At 49.8% G+C, this 22,218-nt stretch overlaps 1 protein-coding gene across 3 annotated transcripts in view; it reads left to right on the forward strand.

Moving 5' to 3' along the window:
• The window catches only part of LOC142896648 (disks large homolog 5-like), a 42,551-nt gene that overhangs the window by 17,542 nt on the left and 2,791 nt on the right, over positions 1-22,218 (forward strand). The window contains exons 5-32 of one of the 3 annotated variants that reach the window (XM_076038442.1): positions 790-973; positions 1,956-2,215; positions 2,334-2,646; positions 3,623-3,853; positions 4,725-4,909; positions 5,107-5,232; positions 6,087-6,219; positions 6,313-6,440; positions 6,518-6,693; positions 6,779-6,882; positions 8,783-8,875; positions 9,023-10,048; positions 11,071-11,191; positions 11,294-11,438; positions 11,867-12,000; positions 12,196-12,285; positions 12,736-12,904; positions 14,322-14,399; positions 15,461-15,623; positions 17,084-17,217; positions 17,642-17,806; positions 18,725-18,908; positions 19,423-19,571; positions 20,524-20,694; positions 20,867-21,057; positions 21,348-21,491; positions 21,634-21,761; positions 21,877-21,986. In XM_076038442.1, coding sequence (XP_075894557.1) covers positions 790-973; positions 1,956-2,215; positions 2,334-2,646; positions 3,623-3,853; positions 4,725-4,909; positions 5,107-5,232; positions 6,087-6,219; positions 6,313-6,440; positions 6,518-6,693; positions 6,779-6,882; positions 8,783-8,875; positions 9,023-10,048; positions 11,071-11,191; positions 11,294-11,438; positions 11,867-12,000; positions 12,196-12,285; positions 12,736-12,904; positions 14,322-14,399; positions 15,461-15,623; positions 17,084-17,217; positions 17,642-17,806; positions 18,725-18,908; positions 19,423-19,571; positions 20,524-20,694; positions 20,867-21,057; positions 21,348-21,491; positions 21,634-21,761; positions 21,877-21,986 — 5,235 coding nt within the window. The remainder of the gene's footprint in view (positions 1-789; positions 974-1,955; positions 2,216-2,333; positions 2,647-3,622; positions 3,854-4,724; positions 4,910-5,106; positions 5,233-6,086; positions 6,220-6,312; positions 6,441-6,517; positions 6,694-6,778; positions 6,883-8,782; positions 8,876-9,022; positions 10,049-11,070; positions 11,192-11,293; positions 11,439-11,866; positions 12,001-12,195; positions 12,286-12,735; positions 12,905-14,321; positions 14,400-15,460; positions 15,624-17,083; positions 17,218-17,641; positions 17,807-18,724; positions 18,909-19,422; positions 19,572-20,523; positions 20,695-20,866; positions 21,058-21,347; positions 21,492-21,633; positions 21,762-21,876; positions 21,987-22,218) is intronic. The other 2 variants (XM_076038443.1, XM_076038444.1) reach the window with 2 other exon arrangements.

The following is a 22,218-nucleotide window of genomic DNA, read 5'->3' on the forward strand; positions in this document are numbered from 1 at the left end:
CCATAAATGCGAAAAAAGAAAACGCAGCTGGTGTAATTGGTGCTAATTGGAGATTTTAAAAAATTCAGTCCCCTCGACTCCTGTCAAGTGCGTGAACCTGCCTGATTAAAAGTGTGAAGACCAGACCCGAGTTGCCCCTGTGTTTTACGCACCTGTTCTCTCAGGTTTCCCACGTGACGGCGGTGCCGATCACGCGGCTTTGCTTGTCGTTCCAATTATCGCTTAACCGTCGTGCCACCTGCCGCTTGCCGCCTAGAAACAATCGCCTGATATTATTTTATTGTTTCACTGGACGCGCAGCAAATGGTGGCTTTGTGTCGCAATTAACCTAATTCGAAGTATAACCTCTCGCAGCTGCGACTGCGAGTTTTTACATTTGACGGGGAATTGACCGTTCATTAAAGGGCTCAAATTAAACAGCTTGGAAATGGTCATTTCTGTGATTAAACGCTTCTGCCCGACAGCACATTAGTCGAGAGAGAATTGCTGAGGCGCGGCAGCTGACGCTGTGGGTGCTCCCAGTCCTACACAGCAGTCGGATTCAGATGATTTTCACAAACTAATTGGGCGATTCAAGCGGCGTGTCGATGTCAACAGAATCAGGCAAATGTGTCCGCGGTGACAAATAGCCTCGTCGAGCCGCCTCATTTTCTGCTACGGCCTGCGCCCCGACTGGAACCTGAGTGGAAAAATAACACTGTCACCTTCATGCGATTTGAGGTCACTCACGCCACGCTTGTCTCCCCCCCGCCCCCCACCACCTTCCCCCAACCCCCTCTCCCGCCGCAGCATGCTGCACAGCCGCGTCCTGGGGGAGCAGACGCAGCTCAAGGAGGAGATGGAGGCGCTCAGGAGGGACAACGCCCAGCTCGTCCGCGAGCACAACCACTTGAAGCAGAGCTGCGAGGAGCTGAAGCGGCTGCACGGCCAGGACCAGAAGGAGCTGGCCGACCTCCGGCTGCAGCAACAGCAGGTGCCACTAAAAGCCCGAGCACAGGCACAGGCACAGGCACAGGCGGGGAAACGCACTGGAACATGTGTAGCCGGCCAGATGTTACGAGGGCACGAATCGCCTACAGTGATAAAGCTGATGAGGAGCAGATGGTTGTGGGCTGCAACCGAACGTTTTTGCTAAATATTTGCCAGAGCAGCGCAGAGTTTCACAAAAAGGTGGCGAAGAAGAAGTTCAAAGTCGCGTATATTGTCCAAGCAGCCGCTCTTTTTGCCTACCACGCTCTCCATTAGGGTTGACGTGACTCATATTAGACTTGCTGTGCAGCAGGGTCTCGCGCCGCCTCCAACCCTATTCACCCCCGGGGGAGCGCCGCCACGGCTAAGAGCACGATGCATCCGAGCAGAGGGAAGTGCACACGGGGCATTTCTGGAAAGGGCAAGCGCGGAAGGAAAAGGGCTGCGGCTCGGGCAAAGGCCACCGCGACTCCGAGCGTGTAGCTACGAGATCAGCGCGCGGCCCCGTGCGAGCTGCACAGGAGCGAGGTCGCCACGTCCCTCAGGGGTCAGAGACGCAGCGTCAGTAGCCGGTCAGCGAGAAAAAAGAAAAAAAAAAAGCTGCAGTAATGAAACGCAGAGTCTCCCGCTGAATGAATAATTCAGTTTGAAGGGCACAGCGTTCGGCCGGACGCCGGCTAGGTTCGCCAGCCAAGTTGTCAGTGTCACTTGTGTGAACTTGACACTCATAAGAGCTTTTTTTATTATTTTTTTTTTTTTATTTTTATAAATAAAGCTGGCACCGGAAGAGCTTGGCTATAAAAAAAAATAACATCCTGCTTACACATTGATGCCATCTGCTGCTGGTGTGAGGGACAACAATTGCAAGCCTGCTGGCGCCAGAACTTCTTTTTTGCTTTTCTTGACTTTTTTTTTTGTTTGTTTTTGTTGTTAAGTTTAAAAATAGTCGCGCTCATGATTTGGCACTTCTCGCTCTGCCTCGCCAGGTAATGAGAGAGAAGGGCTCCTCGGAAGTGCTGAACAAAATGTACGACACGGCCATGGACAAGCTGGAGGGCATCAAGAAGGAGTACGACGCCCTGAGCAAGCGCTACAGCGAGAAGGTGGCCAACCACAACACGGACCAGAGCCGCCTGGAGCAGTCGGAGGAGGAGAACCGGCGGCTGCAGAAGCAGATCGACGCCCTGCTCAAGCAGCGGGACTCGGCCATGCAGTACCAGCAGCAGTACTCCACCTCCATGAGGAGGTGAAAGACAGCAAACGCTTGTGATCTGGTCAAAAAGAAATGAAGGAAATATTGCACTTTCACGCAGACTCAGAAGTAATTCACCTCAGCCAAAACGTTTGCTGCCGCACCTCCGCAGGTTCGACTCGGTGCAGCAGGAGCTGAACAAGTCGTCGTCCCAGAACAAGGAGCTGCAGCGGGAGATGGAGCGGCTGCAGTCGGAGGTGACGCGCTACAAGAACCTGCAGCTGAAGGCGTCCAAGGACTGCGAGAAGTACAAGGAGGAGAGGGACTCGGTGTTCAACGAGTACCGCCTCATCATGAGCGAGCGCGACCAGGTGATCAAGGAGCTGGACAAGCTGCAGACGGAGCTGGAGGCGGCCGAGGCCCGGCTGAAGAACACCTCGTCGGAGAGGGTGGTGGCCAGCGAGGAGCTGGAGGCGCTCAGACAGGTATGGGAGCACCGTCAGTCGGAGCTTCGGCCAACTTTTAACAACACGTTGTTTTGTTTTGTTTTTTTATTGTTCTTTTTTTTTTTTTAATTGTGTCTTTATTTGGAACGGACGGGCAAATTGCACAGTCCAGCAGAATTAAAGGTAGTAGAGATTAAAGTCCTTCCATTTTTTGATACCAAGTCCTGGTATCCTGCAGTTCGAGGAATACGGCAAACTTCCTGAAAAGGAAAAAAAAAAAAGTAGCACCAGTAAGATCATAAAAAATCTGCTCCCATGGGGGTTATAAATAAAATCCAATTCTTCCAGATTTGATCAAATTTGTCTTGATGGATTCTTAATTGGAAGGTCAATTTTTCCATCCTGTCAGCACATTTTTATAGTTTTCAGTTTTATGTTTTTTTTTCACTCCTTCCAAAAAGTTAAGATTGCACAAGCAGCGGTTTTCTATGGTAACATGTAGCCAACAGCTATTTAGCTGAAAGGCTAGCCTGATGTATTTCCTAGGAACAACCCATTTCATGCATCTGAACAGTTTTTGCTCAGTTTTAGTTTATTAATTTATTTTTAAAGATTCGGATTAATTGTGACCTAAGGCAAGAGTGAGCAGTTTCATGTTTAATGCTAAACTGAGCTGTTAGCAGAAGTGGTTTCCGTCTATGTTCGAACTTCCAAAATAAATCTAATCAACCAAACTGAATAAATATCAAACAGAAAAATACAACTTTTTACTTTCTTTCTTTCTTAACAGGGACAATAATGTAATTGCACCACACTTTACTTATTGCTAATTTAAATCTGCAGTACCCGGACAAGCAAACAAACAATATTTAGTAAAACATACAGATGCAACAACACAAAAAAACCTATTAAACATTAACTTAATAAATGCAAATGATTAGTTTAACCTAATGGCCCAGTGCTACAAGTTTAAATGTGGCTGTTTGTTCTTTTCTTCCCCCCTGTGTTCTGCCAGGAGTTGAACTCCTCCCTGGTGGACCGCGACAGGGCCATCTGCGAGAGGAACGAGCTGCTGGAGAAGTACTGCCACGAGGTGAAGGACAAGGCCGAGGCTCAGAAGGAGCTGAGTCAGGCATGCAAGGACATCGAGATGGTCAGGGAGGAGCGCGACGTGGCCCGCAAGGAGAGGACGGAGGCCATCATTCAGCGGGATCAGCTGCTGCGCGAGTACTATCAGGCCAGACAGGTAACGCACGCTGTTAACAGGAGGCAGCCAAGGTTCAGACGCAACCATGACGGAGCTTCAGGGAAGCTGTTAGGTGGTGCTTCAGAGGTCAAGAAGTTTTTGGTATAAGTCCAGCTGCACACTGGTTGCCTATTAGTGTCCCGTCCCCCCCCCAGCCGAGAAAGCTTGTCTATGGTTTGTTTTATGTTGTACTTTTTTTCTAGTTTCCATTATTTTAATTTTTATTTGGTGGGAAATCACTCGAGGACAGGAATCATTAACATGGTGCTGACAGGCACAACCTTGTCAAGTCATTGTTGATGATAATTGAGAACTTACTAGGATCAGTGTCTTCTAATAGATCAGTATCAATAATAATATATTCACTACCAGTTGAAAGTTTGGTCACACCCTCTCATTTCATGGTTTTCTTTTCATTATAATGACTGTTTACGTTGTAGATTCTCACTGAAGGCATCCAGACTTTGAATGAACACATTTGGAATAATGCAGTGAACAAAAAAAAGAAAGAAGAAGAATTAACTGAGACACGTTTCATTTCGTAGACTTTAAAAAAAAAAAACCCACCCTTCTATATCATCCTCCTTAAAACATATGTTGTCATTTAAAAATGTTCTCTTTGCTACATAGTTCCGCACATCTTGCTAATATAGTAGCAAGTCGTAAAGAAAAAAAAAATCATTCCAAACTTTTGACTGGTAGTGTAACTAAAGGCTAAATGAGAAAATGTGTTCATATAGAAGAGAGTAGCGAACTGGTTGCCCTTCATATGACTCAGTACCCAAGAAGCAGCTCTCGCGTCCCAAAAGGTTGGCGAACCTCTGCTCTAGGATGTGTCGCAAACACTTTTTTGCCTTCAACGTACTCGCAGAAACAAGACTCGGCCACACTGGACATGGAGCGAGCCAACAAGGAGATCGAGGTGCTGAGGAAGCAGTACGAGGCCATGTCGCAGGAGCTGAAGGAGGCCACGCAGGAGGCCGAGGTGGCCAAGTGCCGACGGGACTGGGCCTTCCAGGAGAGGGACAAGATCGTGGCCGAGCGGGAGAGCATCAGGTGTGTGTGTGTGTGTGTGTGTGTGTGTGTGTGTGTGTGTGTGTGTGTGTGTGTGTGTGTGTGTGTGTGTGTGTGTGTGTGTGTGTGTGTGTGTGTGTGTGTGTGTGTGTGTGTGTGTGTGAGAGACTTCCTTCCTTCCTCCCTGGTTCCTTCCCTAATCCCCCCACCCCCTTCTTTCTCTGGCTCTGATTGGCCAGGACCCTGTGCGACAACCTGCGGCGGGAGCGGGACCGGGCGGTCAGCGATCTGGCTGACGCCCTGCGCAACCTGGACGACATGAGGAAGCAGAAGAACGACGCGCTGCGGGAGCTCAAGGAGATGAAGTGGGTCCTCTGCCGCGGGGACGGTGGGAAATTATAAGACCAGAGTCCGTAATCCGCTGGAAATCCGCCTGCTTTTTTATTTTATTTATTTCTTTACAACAGCAATATTTCAGCCTCGACTCGGCTCTCTTCATGCAGCACCGCCGTCTTTGTCTCCCTCTCTCTTGCTCTCTCTCTCTCTCTCTCTCTCTCTCTCTCTGTAAGCTCTCTGGCTCTCGGTGTGTGGCGGAGCATTAGGCGGGACGCTCTGCCTCCGGAGAGACGCTGTCGTGGGCCTCGCCCGTTGTTGTTGTTTTTTCTTTTTTCTTCGCGCAGAGACGTTTCCTCGCGCCCAGATTAAAAATGTAATCCCGAAAAAAGCGCCCATGTTGTGGCCACACAGAAACATCCACTTTCTCACGGCATCTCTTGCCTTCTCCCCCTTCTGCATGTCAATGTTTCCATAACTCGCGTAATGGCCTCCCCTGCTGGCCGAACTGTGTATTACATGCGCTTTTTTTCTGCAGCTGCTTTTTCCCTGTCTCTGACTTTGAGAGGATTTTTTGGGGGGGGAGAACATTGTGTGACTGGAGGTTTCAACACTGCATTTACCTTGAAGGCACGCCTCAGTAGGACGCCATATGTCTTTTTGACAGTGGTGCAGAGAGTTCAGTTCTACATTTAGATCTCCTGGTGTACATTGTAATTCCCCGATGCACCAAAGTGGAGGTTTAGAGTAGAGGACAATCATTTCGACGGTTACAACGGCTCCAATTAAACTGCATTTATATCACGACCCTCCTCTGCTTTTGCGTTGACCTGACCCTTTTCTTTTCTTTTAATCTTTGTGTGTGATGTCTTGTCTCGCCGGGAAGAGAGAAGATGGAGAGCCAGCTGGAGAAGGAGGCCCGCTTCTGTCAGCTCATGGCCCACAGCTCTCACGACTCGGCCATCGACACGGATTCCTTGGAGTGGGAGACGGAGGTGGTGGAGTTTGAGAAAGACCGGGTAGGAGCGGCGGGAGCGTCCGACAGAAGAACTCCTAAAGACGCGTGATCAGTTCACGCTCGCTGACGCGCGTGTTGTGTTTGCCTCTCGCAGGACGACATGGACTTGAAGGCGCTGGGGTTCGACATCGCCGAGGGGGTAAACGATCCGTATTTACCAGGAGATTGTGGGATATTTGTTACCAGGGTGGACAGAGGAAGTGTTGCGGACGGAAGGTTAAGGTACGGACTCGTTCGCGGTGGCGGCGAAGAGTCGAGCAAAAAGCCCCAACGCACGTTTTTCCTGTGACGTCTACCAGGGTGAACGATTGGCTACTGAAGATCAACGACGTGGACCTGACGAACAAGGACCGGAAGCAGGTGGTGAAGGCGGTGCTGAGCGGCGGCGGCCTCATCAACATGGTGGTGCGGAGGAGGAAGTCCCTGGGAGGGAGGCTCATCACTCCCGTCCACATCAACCTCATGGGACACAAGGGTATCCCGAGTCCTCTTCTCCGCTGCAAGCAGATTGAATTGAGCTTTACGTGTTGCTCGTGTCTGACGCTCCGTCTGTCTTCCAGACAGCGGGATCGGTCTGGAGGGCGGAGTTTACGTCACCGCCATCGTCCAGGGCAGCCCAGCAGCCAGGGAGGGTTCTCTCACCGTCGGGGACAGACTGATCGCTGTAAGCCCTCTTGCACAGTAGTGTCACTTCCCATCATGCCTTTGTAACTAACATGATCTATTTGGCCAATCAGAACAATTCTAGAGAACGCCACTTACAGGCACGTCATGACGCAGCCAATCAGAAGGAGCTGAGACTCAGCAGCACGTACGACGTTGTGACGTCACGCTGGGGAAAAACTTTTCTGGTGATTTTCTTAAAACAACTAAAAGACCATAACTGAAAAATCTACAATAGAAAGATTTGCCATGAATGGCATTTCAGGTCACAGTCGTTTTAAATGCGTTTATTTTTGTATTGCGGTCTATGGGGAAAATGCTTTTTTGGGCCCGTTAGATTTCTTTTGCTGCAGTACCTCGAGTGGACACTGGGAAAAATGCATGCGCTGCCATATTGCCAGTCCGGTATCCAGTTCTTATTATACATCCATGGCCACAGCTCACACGGGTTCCTTAGTCTCTCTAATCCAGGCCTTGTTCCATTCCAGTATCCACACTCCAAACCCCAGATAAGGTGGGATTTGGTTGAGAGTGTGAAGTAGAAAAGGGGGGAAAAGTCTCCCGCCCGCGCTTTGGTTTAATTCTTCCCCCTTCCCAAAAAAGCCTGGCGCTCTGCAAGAATAGGTGGGGCTCTATTCACACACACACACACACACACACACACACACACACACACACACACACACACGGCTCTGATATAATCCCACCAAGAGGAATAAAAGAGAGAAGGCTAATGTCACAAGTGGCGCTTAGAATCTCTGCCTATGATCTAAAAGACAGCGACTGTGACCTTGCTAATCTGCATGGAGCAGCAGATATCGTTACTCCGCCGTTTGAAATTAGGCATGAAACCTGTTGGTTGGCTCTAAAGCCCCTGAGCTGAGGCGTATCGCAGCGTGGCAGCCTCTCCAGCGTGTGGCTGAGGAACCCATGGCAGCTCAGCTGCAGCCTCTGTTAGCAGTGACACAATTGTGTCAGAGTTCTTAAAGCTGGCGGTTAATCAGCGTTTTTATTATATTCCTAAAAAAAAAAAATATCAAAGGAGCTGAATGCGATGCTGAGCTTTATATGAGGAAAAAAGCTGATTGAGTGACGCACCTTCTGCCTCTCTCTGCTGCACGGGATCATTTTAATGCACCTCGGTCTCCTCTTTCCCTCTGCATTCACAAACATGGTCCGCCTCTCGATGCCGATGAACAGCAGAGAGCGTCCAACAGATGCTCCGTGCTCACCATGCCAAAGTAGCCTAAATTGAATTGAATTGAATTCTTTATTTGAACATAAAAAAAACACAAGTGCTATAAATAAAATAAGAAAAAGAAAAAAAAATACAAGCATAACACTCGTTTGTTCGTTGCTGTGATCATGCTCTGCAAAACTGGGACATCTAGCGCCTGCAACTGTTATTGCATACAGCCGCAACAATGCCTTGTTTAGTTTTTTTTTTTTTTTTTTAATTAAAAAGCCCTGGACTGTGAAATTGCTTTTTGAATCACAAATGGGCATCAGGAACTCTCCTCAGATCTGTTTTTATTCTATGCTCAATGCTGAATTCCTTTACAAGTAGTTCTTGTTGTCTTATTTGAAGTCATTTTCACACCAAATAATCCTTCCTCTTGTTATGAAATTAACAAGCTGAGTTCTGTGCATTGAAATAGTTTAGTTTCTTTTATTTTATGGTTTCTGCAAAACAACAAACTTCCTCGACTAAGCAAGTGTGTCACCTGTATGTTGTTGTTGTTGTTGTTCGACAGCCTCCCATTTTAGTGCTGCCTTCATTCGAGTCACTCACATCCCTTCGAGGGGCTTTTAAGTTGAAAGATGTTCTTTGCCTTATTGTTGAAAGAGTCTTTATTTCCTGTCTGTCTCTGTGTGTGCGCGTCTCTCTTCCTGCTCCCCAGATAAACGGCATTGCTCTGGATAACAAATCTGTGACAGAGTGCGAGGCTTTGTTGAGGGGCTGCAGGGACTCCCTCAGCCTGTCGCTCATGAAGGTGCGCCGCTCTCATCTCTTTTCCTTCCCCCTACACTCAAATCCGTCAGCACGCTTCAATTTCTCCAAACTTTTGGCTAAAACCGTTTTTTTCATCTGCGTTCACGGACTAACCAAGTTCATTTCTGTGTCTCCCTTCCTCCAAAAGTTCTTCCCTCACAGCACGTCGGGCCAGAACCTCTTCGAGAGCCTGTCGGAGAAGCCCAACGGCCGCTCGCACCTCTCGGAGGTCCACTCGCGGAACAGCCGCAACCTCAAACACAACAGCTCCACGCAGACCGACATCTTCAGCGAGGGCGGCGGCGCGGGCAGCGTGCCCGGGGAGCGGAGGAAGGGCCGCGCCGAGCCCGACGAGCTGTACTGCGACCTCAGGAAGCCCTTCTCCACCGGGTCCCTGCACCCCACCAGCCTGCGGCCGGCCTCCGACCTGGGCTCGGGCCGCTACGGGCCCAGCGCCTTCCAGGAGTGCTGCCCGTACGCCAAGGCGCCGTCCTCGCTGCCCTTCGAGCCCCTGGCCGCCTCGGACTGCGTGGCGATGGAGACGGGCCTGGAAAAGAAGCACAGCGGGGGGACGTGGCCCAAGATGATGGTGGGCGGGATGTCGGTGGCGCCTGACACCTCGGGTCCAATCACGGCTGCCGCCCAGCTCTCTATCTACAAGTCGCCCAAGCAGAGGAAGTCCATCTTCGACCCCGACACGTTCAAGCGGCCCGAGACTCCCTCCTCCAAGATGGAGTACATGGCGGCCAATCAGATCGCCGCCGGCGCCGCCTCGCACTCGCCGCAGCCCTCCAAGACCGACTCCCTCTCCTCCTCCTCCACCACGCCCACCCCGACTCCTCCCACCCCGCCCACCCGGAGCGACTCCTTCAAGTTCAAACACAAGCATCAGAGCAGCTCCGCCTCCGACTGCACCATCACGTCGGACGGCAAGGGGGAGGGCGGCGCCGCTGCAGCAGCAGCAGCAGCCGGTGGCAGCGAGGGGCGGGAGCGAGACCGGAACGGGAACCACTACTTCCTGGACGGCAAGGTCCTCACCTCCAGGAAGTCGTGCGACGAGGACATAGGGCGCACCCGGGGGGAGGAGCCGGAGGTGAAGAGGCCGCGGCCAAAGTCTGCGCCCGCCCTCCGCCGCAGGATGACGCCCCAGACCATCACGCTTCCCACCTTCCAGGTGAGTCTTTTTTTTTTTTTTTTATCCCCACCCACCGTTGGTGTCCCCTTTTGAAGGTTTAGTGTGTGAAGATTTTAAGGAAGCCCATTCGTATTTAGAGCACTGTCAGGCGGGCTTCCTTACAGGTTGTGTTTAATATTTGGAGCGTTTTAATAAGAAACAGCGACCACAAGTGGTTACATTTTAGATTGCAGCTATCTCCCCTCAGGGACTCAGTATCTTCCCTCTCCTGAGCTTGCCAGTGAACTACGTTGGCCTGCGAGCACAAACCCGGGTGCCTCGTCCACCTTCTTCTTTGTTTGTTTATTTGAAGACTTGAGCGTTCACCCTGAACATGAAACCCACTGTCAGGCAGCTGGATTGTCCACTCCAGGCTTCCTTAGAAATATGGCGGTGCAGAATGGCAGCTAACTGAGAGCAAGATTCTTGATATATGTGTATTCTTATATATATGAGAACCTTTCTAACAGTCCGAAAACCAAGTTTCTTTATTGTACTGCAAGTATACACTTTTATTACTGTATTTACGGACTGTATGTTCAGCTTTTACAGATATAAAAATCAAGCCAAATTTTACACGCTGGACCTTTAAATGTCTAGCGGGAGAAAAAGGAGCACCAAGCTGTTGGCTTCAAATTCACAATTGGATCAAGATTTAGAATGGTCCCAGCGGGCGAGGAATCCATTTTTATAATAGAATTTAAAGCCCTGCCAGAGTTCCTCCTCTGGGAGCTGCCTCTCGGCCAGCGTGCCAGCGTGATTGATGCCTCTGCACCAGTGTGGTCGCCCAGAACCAGGAGCTGAGTCAGTCCGACATCCCATGCCTGGCTTCCTCTGCCCAGAGCCCAGAGAACACAGCAGCGGGGAATACAAACACATTCCGAGTTGCTGCTACGGGACGTTCGCCCCCGTCAAAAAAAAAAAAAAAGCAAGAAAAAAAGAGACAGAAATCTTGCGTGTGCACCGAAGAGATAATTGTGCGTGCGAGAGAACAAAACCTCTTGGTGTGTCTTTCACGGCAGAGCTACTCCAATGACGAGCACTCGCCGGAGCCGCGGGACATGCTGCGCTCGTCGCCCAGCCGCTCCCACCGCCACAGCGTCGGCTTCGTCCCCACCGTCTACAACGGCAGCCTCCCTCCCAGTGAGTAGCCCCGCCCTCTGACCTCTGACGGCCAATCCAATCGCAGTGTCCCCGGACCTATCCTCTTAACGGCGGAGCTGCTCGCTCTGCTTGTTCCGCCAGATTCGGCCCACAGGGGGCTCTCTCCGTGCCCGGCCGTCACCGCTGTGATGAGGAACCCGGTGTACACGGTGCGCAGCCACCGGCTCCACACCAGCAACTGTCCGTCTGTGGCCTCCCAGATCTGCCATCAGCACACGCACACCAGGTGGCGCCTCAGCATGCCCAGATGTCAATATCTTTAGGCTTTGATTTATTTGATGACGACGACGACGATGATGGTGATGATGGTGATGGATCTTGTAGCTCAGACAAGTCATGATAAATGATAAGCAGAAAGGAGCAGACAGGAGTGCAGCAGCCACCAAGAATGGAGAAATGAGCAACGATGATAAGATTAAAAATGTCAAGATGTGATCGGGAAATAGATGGGATAATAAATTAGTAATAACATTGAATATGCAAATTTGACAAGGCTTCCGAACTGCTGTTAATTATTTCCTTCATACATCATAGTACAGAAAGAACATTGAAGGAAGCAAAATGAATAAAACACAGAAAAAAAGAGTAACTCCAACAGAAACAGAAGATTTTTGTGCTTGTCTCCAATGTCTTTGTTTGTGTTTGTCTCGGAAGCCCACAGCACCAGGGTCGTCTGAGCCTGGACCTGAGCCAGCAGAAGCGCGGCAACGACTTCTCGGAGTCGTCGTCGTCGCGCAGCAGCCGAGCCTCACACGGTACAAACTCACTGCCCTCCAGCACTCGGCTTGGTCAGTCCTGACACGCACGCACGCACTCAATTCACTGCACAAAAATAAAAGGTCACTGACTCAGTGGCCTCCCGCCCCCGTCCCCCTCCCTCTCCGACCCGGACTTCTTTTTCGGGTTGCTCCATCACGATGTTAACGTCTCCGTCGTCTCTTCCTCCTCCTCCTCCTCCTCCTCCTCCTTCAAACCGACGCCAGGTTCCTCCAACAACGTCCAGTACCGCACAGAGAGGATCAAGATCCCCTCCACGCCCCGCTATCCGCGCTCCATGCTGGGGTCAGACAGAGGTACGGCGCTTACTCATCGTGGCACTGTTGAAATATTCAGCAGCCCCGGGGTCAGATTGCAGAGCCGCAGTAGGATGTCTAGCCGTGTTTTGAAGGTATCTGCCCTGACCCTTCACATCTGCCTGGCTTGCTGCTGCTAGAGGTCCGGATCGGCTGAAGAAGCTTTAGAATTTGGTCTCATTTAATTACCTGAATTCCAAATGAGGCCCTTTGGACCATCTGCTACCACCAAAGTTAAATGTTGAATGTTAAAAGCTGTAATAAAAATTCAAGACGTGATCATCAAAGTAAACATTCCAGTTTATTGAAAAAGTAAATTTTTGTATTTGGCTATAACAGTTTGTCACCTGATAAACCTCAGTTGGAGAACTGTGATTTAAGACCTCTCTTTTTTTGTTCTTCTTAAAATAAATAAATAAATAAATGAATGTCTCGCTCCTCTTCTGCCAGGCTCGCTCTCCCACTCGGAGTGCAGCAGCCCGAGTCTCATCACGCCGCCACAGTCGCCGCTCAACCTGGAGACGTCCTCCTTCGCCAGCAGCCAATCGCAGGGCTCTATTTCCACTTTGCCGCGGATCTCGGTCAGCCCCTTGCCGATAGGGGAGCGCAGGAAAGACAGGTACGTTCGAAAAGGGTTCGCTCCGACGACACATCACCTCCCCAGGCTGACCCTCAGGGTGTTTTGATCGGAGCCAGAGTGAGTGGAGAGAAAATACCTTCAAGTTTGATACTGATGGGGGGGATATTAGGAGGAAAAAATAAAATAAACAAATGGACCATATCTTCGGCCCTGTTTACACGAAGACGGGTTTCCCGCACATTTTCCAAAACGCTCCTCAGGGTGGATGAGTGTGGAAACGCTCCCTTGCCTCGGCTTCGTGTAAACGACTCAAAGTCAGCACAGACCCTTCAAGGCTTTGCGTTCTAAAGTAACTCGAAGCAGAAGTTCAACTCTGTCGCGTATCCACACCGTCTTCTCACCAGCAATCTGTCTTTCTGTTCTCTGTGGGGCTAATGTTGTTAGCGAGCTCCTGCTCCTCCTCTCTAAACACAAAGTGCGTCAGGTGTTCTTCTTCTTCTTCTTCTTCTTCTTCTTCTTCTTCTTCTTCACCAGGCCTGGCATAGGTGCTACATCGTTTTCAGTCATTTCCAGCGTCCCCGTGTAAATGGGAACGTTTTTGGAGAGCGTTGTCGAAAATGTGCAGTTTGGAAAAAAAATCTGTCTCCGTGTAAACGGCTCCTTAGATCGTGTCGGTCTCAACTGCTCACATCTCTCATCATGCTGTGCTGGAGTTTATGTTCCAGTGTTGAGTGTGCAGCTTTTTCATGTGCCAGAAGAATTCAGTGGGTGGATGCGTCCCTGGAATTTGTCTTGCTGTTGTTGTTTTTTTTTTTTTATTCAGACTGAGGTGATTTCTGTTTGTATTTGTCAGATTTCATGTTCATTTCGAAGGCGTCACAGTGAATCAGGGGGGCGTCGCCTTCTCAAAGACGTCGTCTTGTTGATTTTTGTTAGAAAGACATGCATTCACTGAATTGTTTGACTCCCAGGTTGGTTCCAAATGTAGCGATGCGTGTTTGTCACAAAAGAAACAACAGCTTATTTTTTTCTGGGATCAATATTCACCTCGAGTTCTACACCTGATACGCAGTTATTGACAGATTCCATTGACCTGCTGATTGATTGATTGGCCTCCAGCGCTTTTTTTGTGCCGTATTGATGGAATATTGATGAAAGGGATCTACAAATCACACTTTAAGAAGATTGTCCAGGTGTTAAATGCAAACATCAATTCTGCTCGTAGCTCTGCAGCCCTCTGAAAACGTTCTGATGTCAATTCAAAATATTCATATTGAACCTAGCTGTGATCTCTTGTTAGGATTTTTTTGGTCAGAGTTTTATTCTTTTCCCGACTCCTCGACGGCCATCCACTCTCAGACTTTGTGCACTGTCTGCTGTCTCTGTGTGACGCCTGACTGTCCTCCGCTCTTCCCCCTTATCTTCCTCCTACTTCTCCGCAACCTCCCGTTTGCAGATCTCTTTACCGTAACCGCTCTTTTCTAAGGATTCCTCTGGCTGCGAGGCCGAGGTTCTCCTCTCTCAGAAGCCTCAGGTTCGTTCTCCCTCACGGCGCACCGGTCAAGGGAATGTCGCCCCCACCGACCCCTCCCTCCCCCCCTCCTCCTCCACTGCACCCCACGTTCACCTCCGCCCACTTGCTTCAGTTCCTGGCAGCTCTGCAGAGGAGCAGAATCGCCACCGTAGATTCTGCATTCACTTGATAGAAATGCAGATGAGAACTTGTGATGTTTTAGCTTCCTCAGTGAGCGCACCGTTTCAGTTCCCAAGATTGAATTTTTTTTTTTGCATGCCACGGTTCGGGAGCCTCAGGACAGAGACCTAAGGACGACCCTGACCAACCCCACTCTGTGAACGTCCCTGTTCTATTCTCCATGTTTGCACTCATCTTCCTCCATGTCCCAACCAGCCAACCAGAATCCCCGCCACTGCATGCAGCGTCCCGTGCCGTACGATGACAACATGGTCCAACATGCATGTGCTTCATCTTGGCCTCCAGCCAGGCCAGCAGTGCTGTGCGCACTATGTATGTTATGCAACGGTGTTATTATTCAGCCTCAAGCTGCTGGGTCATGGTCTTGTTTGTGCACCACCACTCTGTTTCCCCTCCCCAGCTTCCCCCTCCCCCTCTTCCCCCTCTTCCCCCCCAACCCACGTCGCTGAGAGCTTCTACATTCCCCTCCTCTCTGCGCTCGCTGGACTGTGTGTCCATGTCCAAAGCCAGCTTGTCATGAAGACACGGAAAAATCATGCGAATCTCCTTCACGTTCAGGGATTTTACTTGCGCCTGTGTGATGATGCGCACAGTGCCCGTGCAATCCTGTCCTCCCCCCCACCCCCCACCCCCCCCGTTGAAATGGACAAAGAGTTGCACTGTAAAGATGATCAGTTTACAGCCCTGGAGATACATTAAAAAAAACAAAAACAAAAAACATTCAGAATCAGCATTTCTTGTGTTTACATTTTTGGACCAGTACCGGTTTCGTGCACCAGGTGGCGGCTGACGTCTCCAGAGCTGTAACCAGGTTCACGACACCCATTAACCGCTTCCCTTGGGGGTGCATTTCATCCGTTGTCGCTTCCCCCCCGCCACAGGCCGTACTTGGAGGAACCCCGAAACGTCATCGTGCACAAAGGGGCGGAGCCGTTGGGCATCTCCATCGTCAGCGGCGAGAACGGAGGCATCTTCGTCTCCAAAGTGACTGAAGGGAGCATCGCGCACCAGGCGGGACTGGAGTACGGGGACCAATTACTGGAGGTACGAGGCACAGACTGTCGGCAGGTTACGAATGGGACACCTTTGTCAGTACACGACAGCGCACAAATCTATGGTGATGTCCCAAAAGGCACACCAGCACTGTTATTTCTACTTTTGCTAGCTTTTCTCCTATTACTGCTACTGCTACTGCTTGTGCTGTGACTGCTTTATTACCCCTAGTACTGTTGCTACTGCAGCAACTACTACTGGTATTTTGATATTACCTGGGTAGGAGGGAGGGATATCGATTATCGGTTAATTGTCGATTAAGAATTGAATCGTTTAATTTAAATTAGTCGCAATTATTTGGACATTTTTTAAACTGGGCGTTAATATTATTCTAACAGTGTAGTGGCAGGAAAGAGAGTGATAGTCATAATATACCTAGAACAAGTTACTTTTAAACAACTTAAAAAAAAGAAAAGTTGAAATGTGACCCATTATAAGTCAACTTAAAGGATAAATGTTTAGTGTGTTTTTACTGTTCTCTAATGTAAAAATTGGTCACATTGGACCCTCAACATTATTTAAGGACTAAAAAATGTGTTCATTGCACATTTTTCTTTGTGAAATTTAGGTTCTCAGGAATAATGGTCGACCGAAAAATGGCTGCTTTTCAATTAATCGTTAATCGTTAATCGATCGAAGGTCAATCAACTAACGATTAGTGAATTAATCCATAATTTGCATCCCTAGTAGGAGCTTTTTTTTTTTTTTTAGCTTGCTTGTGGATGCATCTAACCAACATTACACATCACCAAATCACTCCACATCCAGACATTGTGGTGTTGGCAGCTCTTAGACAAGAGTGTGTAAATATTGTATATTTATGACTCGTGCGTAACTGCAGAAGCGCTTATGAGATACTTCAGTGCGGTGCAACCACTATTCTGCCGCCATGTCTCCACTTTGCGACGTCGCCAACAAATGACTTTCATTGTGGCTTTATTGCCTCTCGGAGTGAACACACTCTGCCCACTTTCGCACACATGAATGAACAATATTAAATGACAAGCCTGGAATTATGTGACTTGGAACGCTGCTCGTGTGTCATCAAGGTTGGAGCCCCGCTCGGCATCAATAGAGTGCAGCTAATTAATGGAGTGCGGAACAATGCGGGCGCAGCGCACTGCCTGACTGGATGCGCTGTTGCTTTAAAAAAAGCCTCATCATCTGTGCTGCCAAAATGCTCGTACATCCGCTCTGTTCATTACTCCTGTCACGCTTCCCAGTATTTAGTATCTGCTGAATTGCACTTACTGCAAACTCCCTCTGTTCACTACATCTAAAATGGCTACGCAAGCGGAAAAAAAAATTCTGGTGGTTCGCTGATGTTGGCTTGCGCACAGTTTGGGTAGTTAAAGGCAATTTGTAACCTAAATTTATTCTTTTTTTTTTTTCTTTTTTTTTTTAAGGTGTGCTCCCTATGGCACTGACACCAGCTCCTCTTTCTCTTTCAGTACAATGGCATCAACTTGCGCAACGCCACCGAGCAGCAGGCCCGTCTCATCATCGGCCAGCAGTGCGACACCATCACCATCATGGCCCAGTACAACCCGCACATGTACCAGCTGGGCAACCACTCGCGCTCCAGGTACGGTGGCGCTTCTCGCTGGACGCAGGTGTTTGAGTAGCTTTGACGTCCTTCACGTGCATATCATTAGTTTCTGGTCTGTGTGTGTGTGTGTGTTTCTCCGCTTCCTGCGACCCTGCTGTTTCAATTCCCTTGAACAAACGATGACATGCTGGAGTTGACTCGCGCCGCGAGACATCAGAATTTTTTAATACGAAATCAAAGAGAGGACACAAATGACATCTTTGCTCTTGCAGTCGAGCCATTTTAGTTTTGTCTTATTTATTTATCCAGCCGTGAGAGGTGCTCGGGTGATCGGCCAAAAACCGCCTGAGCAATTTGCCTGATGCGTCTCGCGTTCACAACCTGAGGCTTGTGCAATGTCACTCTGTGGATTGGAGACTAATTGCTGCTATTTTTTGCCTCCCTTTCCGTGTCGCCGCAGCTCCCGCCTGGAGCCGGTCAGCACTCAGTCGACGCCGCAGGGGAGCGGCGCCGCCACCCCCGACAATCACTCCGCCATCGACACGCTCAGCGAGCAGGACGAGGGCACGCTCACGCCTTCCTCCAAGCAGACCACGCCCACCACCAGCCCCCGCAGTGTTGTCAGGTGCGAGATCCAATCAAACGGACAGGTTCTGTTTTATCCAAAACTATTTGAATGGTTCGCATCGTCTGCAGCCTGACGGTGAACTACAAAGAAATAACATTGGTTCATCCTTCTGTGCTGATACGTGCTGTAGAGCACCCTTTGTGATGTCACAGAGGGAAGTGACACTTCCTGATAGAGATATGCAGCTACAACAAGAGCCATTGGGTCTTGCAGGAGGCTGCAACAGAGGGTTAAATGTGCTGTTGTCTGAAACTCTGTAGAGTTTATGAGACTATTAACAGTGTACGGCTGCTCTGCTGAGGTCCAGAGTGAACAGTAACATAATTAAATCACAAATCAATGTTTTTAAGTTGTTATTCCTAATTGATTGTACTTGACTTACTTTTTATCGCACTATGGCACTAAGCCCAACCTATTTTGTGGCAGCTACCTGTTGCAATGACAATAAAGGATATTTGATTTGATCAGATTTTTTATATATATTTATAAAATGGAATAGTATATTCATTTCATAGTATATATTTTTATAAGTGTATTTTTATATGAGTATTAGTATAAGCATGGAAGTCAACATGTAATAATTATTTAATTATTACATTATTATTACATGAAATGATTATTTAATTAAGTCATTGTTAAAAGTGGTGAGAGTATATAACTTTTCCTTCTCACTCCTTTTTGGACATGTTTAGATTCTTTCTGTTTTATTTTTTGCTTTTGCTTCTGTTCTGTTTTTTGCTATTTCAATCCGTTATTCACTAATGTATGTCTGCTTCTATGATTTTAAATGCAGAATTGCTTGATTCAATGGACATATTTGAAATAAACATGACTAAATTAAACTAAACTGAATGGGACCTTGGAGTCGAGCGATTGCTGGGTTTCTCCTGATCGGCCGTCCTGACTCTCTTGCAGGATGCCGACCGAGGGCTCCAGGAAGGCGAGCGAGCCGCGGCTGGTGACGGTGCGGCGGGCCGGCGTGGAGGTGGGCGTCACGCTGTGCGGCGGCAACCTGCGGGGCGTCTACATTGACAGCCTGGACGAGGACAGTCCCGCCAGGGGGCCGGAGGGGCTGCTCCCCGGCGACCTCATCCTGGAGGTGGGGCGCTCAGACACGCGGAGACACGGAGCCGCTCGATAGAGAAAATAACGGCTCGCGCAGGCGGCGCTCGTCTCCGATTCTCCCCCGAGCGCCCAGTCAAGTGTTTTCTGATGGAGGCTGAACCGACTGATTGGACGCTTTGCGTGACTTCCATCTGTGTTTCTCATTTATCGGCCCTCTCCCCGCTATATTTTTGCTGATACCCATATAACTCATAATAAACAATTCCTGGCATGCTCCCACTCGGCCTCGCCGCCACACAGGACTCGGCTGTCTCAGCTGTCATCCGGCCTCGCGGCATCCGTCCGTCCTCCAATCTCCCCGTCTGTTTGTTTCTCCTCCCCGCACGCGATCGATACCGCAACGTCTCAGCCGCGCAACACTCGTCTCTGGCCATCTGTCTGCTCATCGTGCTCTTATTTGTTGTGACGCGAACTTCACTTGGCCTCCGTCTCTCTCTTTGCATCTCACCGCATTCTTTTTTTTTTTTCCCCCGGCTTTATTTTCGCAGTACAACTCGGTGAATATGAAGAACAAGACGGCGGAGGAGGTGTACGTTGAGATGCTGAAGCCTGCAGAGACGGTGACGCTGAAGGTGCAGCACCGGCCGGACGACTTCAGCCTCCTCAAGGACGCGGCGGGAGATGGATTTTATATTCGGTACGTCCACAATAAAATATCCCGTTTTGTTTCTGCAGTAAAACGACAAAAAAGACCTCTTATCTCCAATTTAGGGTTACAGCCGCAGTAAAGTGTCTCTTTTAAAGGTCGTCACAAGCTGCTGAACACATGTTTACACAATTAATCAAGTATTTAATTAGAAATAATGGAGTTCCCCGTAGTAAAAGTACAAAGAACAGCAAAAAAACATCAGAATATTCTACTAATTCAGTCAGGAACAGTAATGTCTGTTTTTGTTGGTGGTTCCGGTTGTGTGTATTGCTTTGTGTTTCATCATGCACTCTCTTGTGAATTCTTTAACCGCTGTCGGCCGTCACTCGTCTCGTGATCGGCGACTTTCCACACTCCTCACACGTCCGGACATTGGATCCAGCGCCTCTGTGAAAAGGCCAAGCCTGGTGTCCACGCAGACCCGCCGTGCATATAGACACTGCATATATTTATAAAACGACGGGCTGGAAACTTCTCTCATCCGTGCAATCATGTTCCAGATCTGGCGCGCGACCGCGCCGACGCTAATCGGGACACAAATATAGGTTGTCTTAATCTCCAGGAACCCGGCGCGCCGTCCGTTTTAGCGCTCCACATTTTTCCAGCCCGTCGGAAACACAATGTATAAGGACGGAAAGCGACCCCTCGAAATAGGCCCTGTTTTTTTCTTTTTTTTATTATTATTATCGAGTCTGAGTCCGTCCCGGAGTTTTCCCGCAGCTGCTGCCGTCACTTGTCGTCTGGCCTCTCGGCGGTGACTGATCGAGGGTTCAGCACGAGGCTGCGCCGCTGTCTGCTCCTCCCAGACGTCCATCCTTCCATCCTTCCTCCCTCTCTTCTTTTATCTCGTTCCTCCTCCATCTCATCCGGTACGGTGCCCCGGCTCAGCCCGCCCCGCTCCTCACGACTCCCCCATCCATCCTCGTCTCCCCCACCGCAGAGCACTTTACGACCGGGTGGGCGAGGCCGACGGCGACCTGAGTTTCAAGAAGGACGACATCCTGTACGTGGACGAGTCTCTACCAAAGGGCAGCTTCGGCACCTGGATGGCCTGGCAGCTGGACGAGAACGCGCAGCAGATCCAGCGCGGGCAGATCCCCAGCAAGTACATGTGTGTGGACGCCGCGCACCCGAGCACAACAATATTATTATTATTATTATTATAGATATATATACGAGCTGCAGAGAATAAAGGCTGATCGCAAATTTAGAGTTCATGTTAAATTCACACGTCCTCAATCCCTGTCTGTCCGTCTGTCCGTCTGTCCGTCCTCCTGCGTCAGGATGGACCAGGAGTTCTACCGCCGGCACAGCGTGACGGAGATGAAGGAAGACTCCGGCAAGACCCTGTCGGCGGCGGCCCGCAGGTCCTTCTTCAGGAGGAAGCAGAAACACAAGCGCAGCAGCTCCAAAGACAGCAAGGAGACGGTGGCTCTGGACGCCATCAGCACCGACTCCATCCCCTTCCTGGACGGTGAGCAACGAGAAACCATTTGTTGCCGGCTGTTACATTCACACTGTGAGCTCTTATTGTTCTATTTAGTGACAGTAAACCTCTAATTTGCGGTGCGTTTGTGTCTGCAGTGTTTAGTTGCCGTGCCCTCACTTGTGTCAGAAATGCCTTGTTTTATCTTCGCCGTATGTCTCGTACATGTGGAGAAAATGATGAACTGAACTGAGCTGAGCTGAACTGGGAGCAGCTCAGATGTTTCTTTTTGGAATTTCCAGAGCAGGTAATGCTGACTCTTCTCTCTCTGTGTCCAGACTGTGTGAGTCTGGCGTACCAGCGCGTCCAGAAGGTGGAGTGCACGTCTCCGCGGCCCGTCCTCATCCTGGGGCCGCTCACCGATCCCGTCAAGGAGATGCTGGTCAAAGAGTCGCCTGGGAAGTTCTGCAGATGCGTCCTGGGTGAGTTCAGCTCATCCCGGGTTCTCCTACAAGAAAAGAAAAGAACTGAAAGCATCTCTAAATCCCTTAAAGGTCCCGCATTACGCATAAGCAGCATTTTCCCATAATAAATGAAACTTGTTGCCTGTCTTTCTGCTCGCAGAGGTGATGAAGGCCTCCCAGCAGGCCATCGAGCGCGGCGTGAAGGACTGCCTCTTCGTGGACTACAAGCGCAGGAGCGGCCACTTTGACGTGACCACCGTGGCCTCCATCAAGGAGATAACGGAGAAGGTTCGCCGCGGCCGCCTCGCGTGGTCACATTCGATATTATTAGTCTCGTCTCGAGGCGAGTCGTCGCGATTGATCGCCAAACCCTAAAAAAATAACCCTCCTTGTCCGCTCGCAGGGCTGCCACTGTCTGCTGGACATCGCGCCGCACGCCATCGAGCGGCTCCACAGCGTCCACATCTACCCCATCGTCGTCTTTGTCCGCTACAAAAACGCCAAGCAGATCAAGTAAGTCGGGCCGGGGATAGAGGCCAGCAATCCTCTGCAGCAGCAGCAGCAGCAGCAGCAGCAGCAGCAGCTGCTTCTGTAAATCAGGCACTCTGCTCTGATTCACCAGTCTAATGCCGCTTGTTTGTCGGAAAAAAGGGGGGGAGGGAAATAAGAGAGTGGATGGGACGGAGCAGGATAATCCTTCACACTCTGCATGGGGGCCCCTCCCGCTCCTAAAACTCTTGCATAA

The sequence above is a fragment of the Nelusetta ayraudi genome, unplaced genomic scaffold (assembly GCF_046127955.1).
Source record: "Nelusetta ayraudi isolate G7.1 ecotype Tasmania unplaced genomic scaffold, CSIRO-AGI_Nayr_v1 ptg000056l, whole genome shotgun sequence".
Taxonomy (NCBI): Eukaryota; Metazoa; Chordata; class Actinopteri; order Tetraodontiformes; family Monacanthidae; genus Nelusetta; species Nelusetta ayraudi.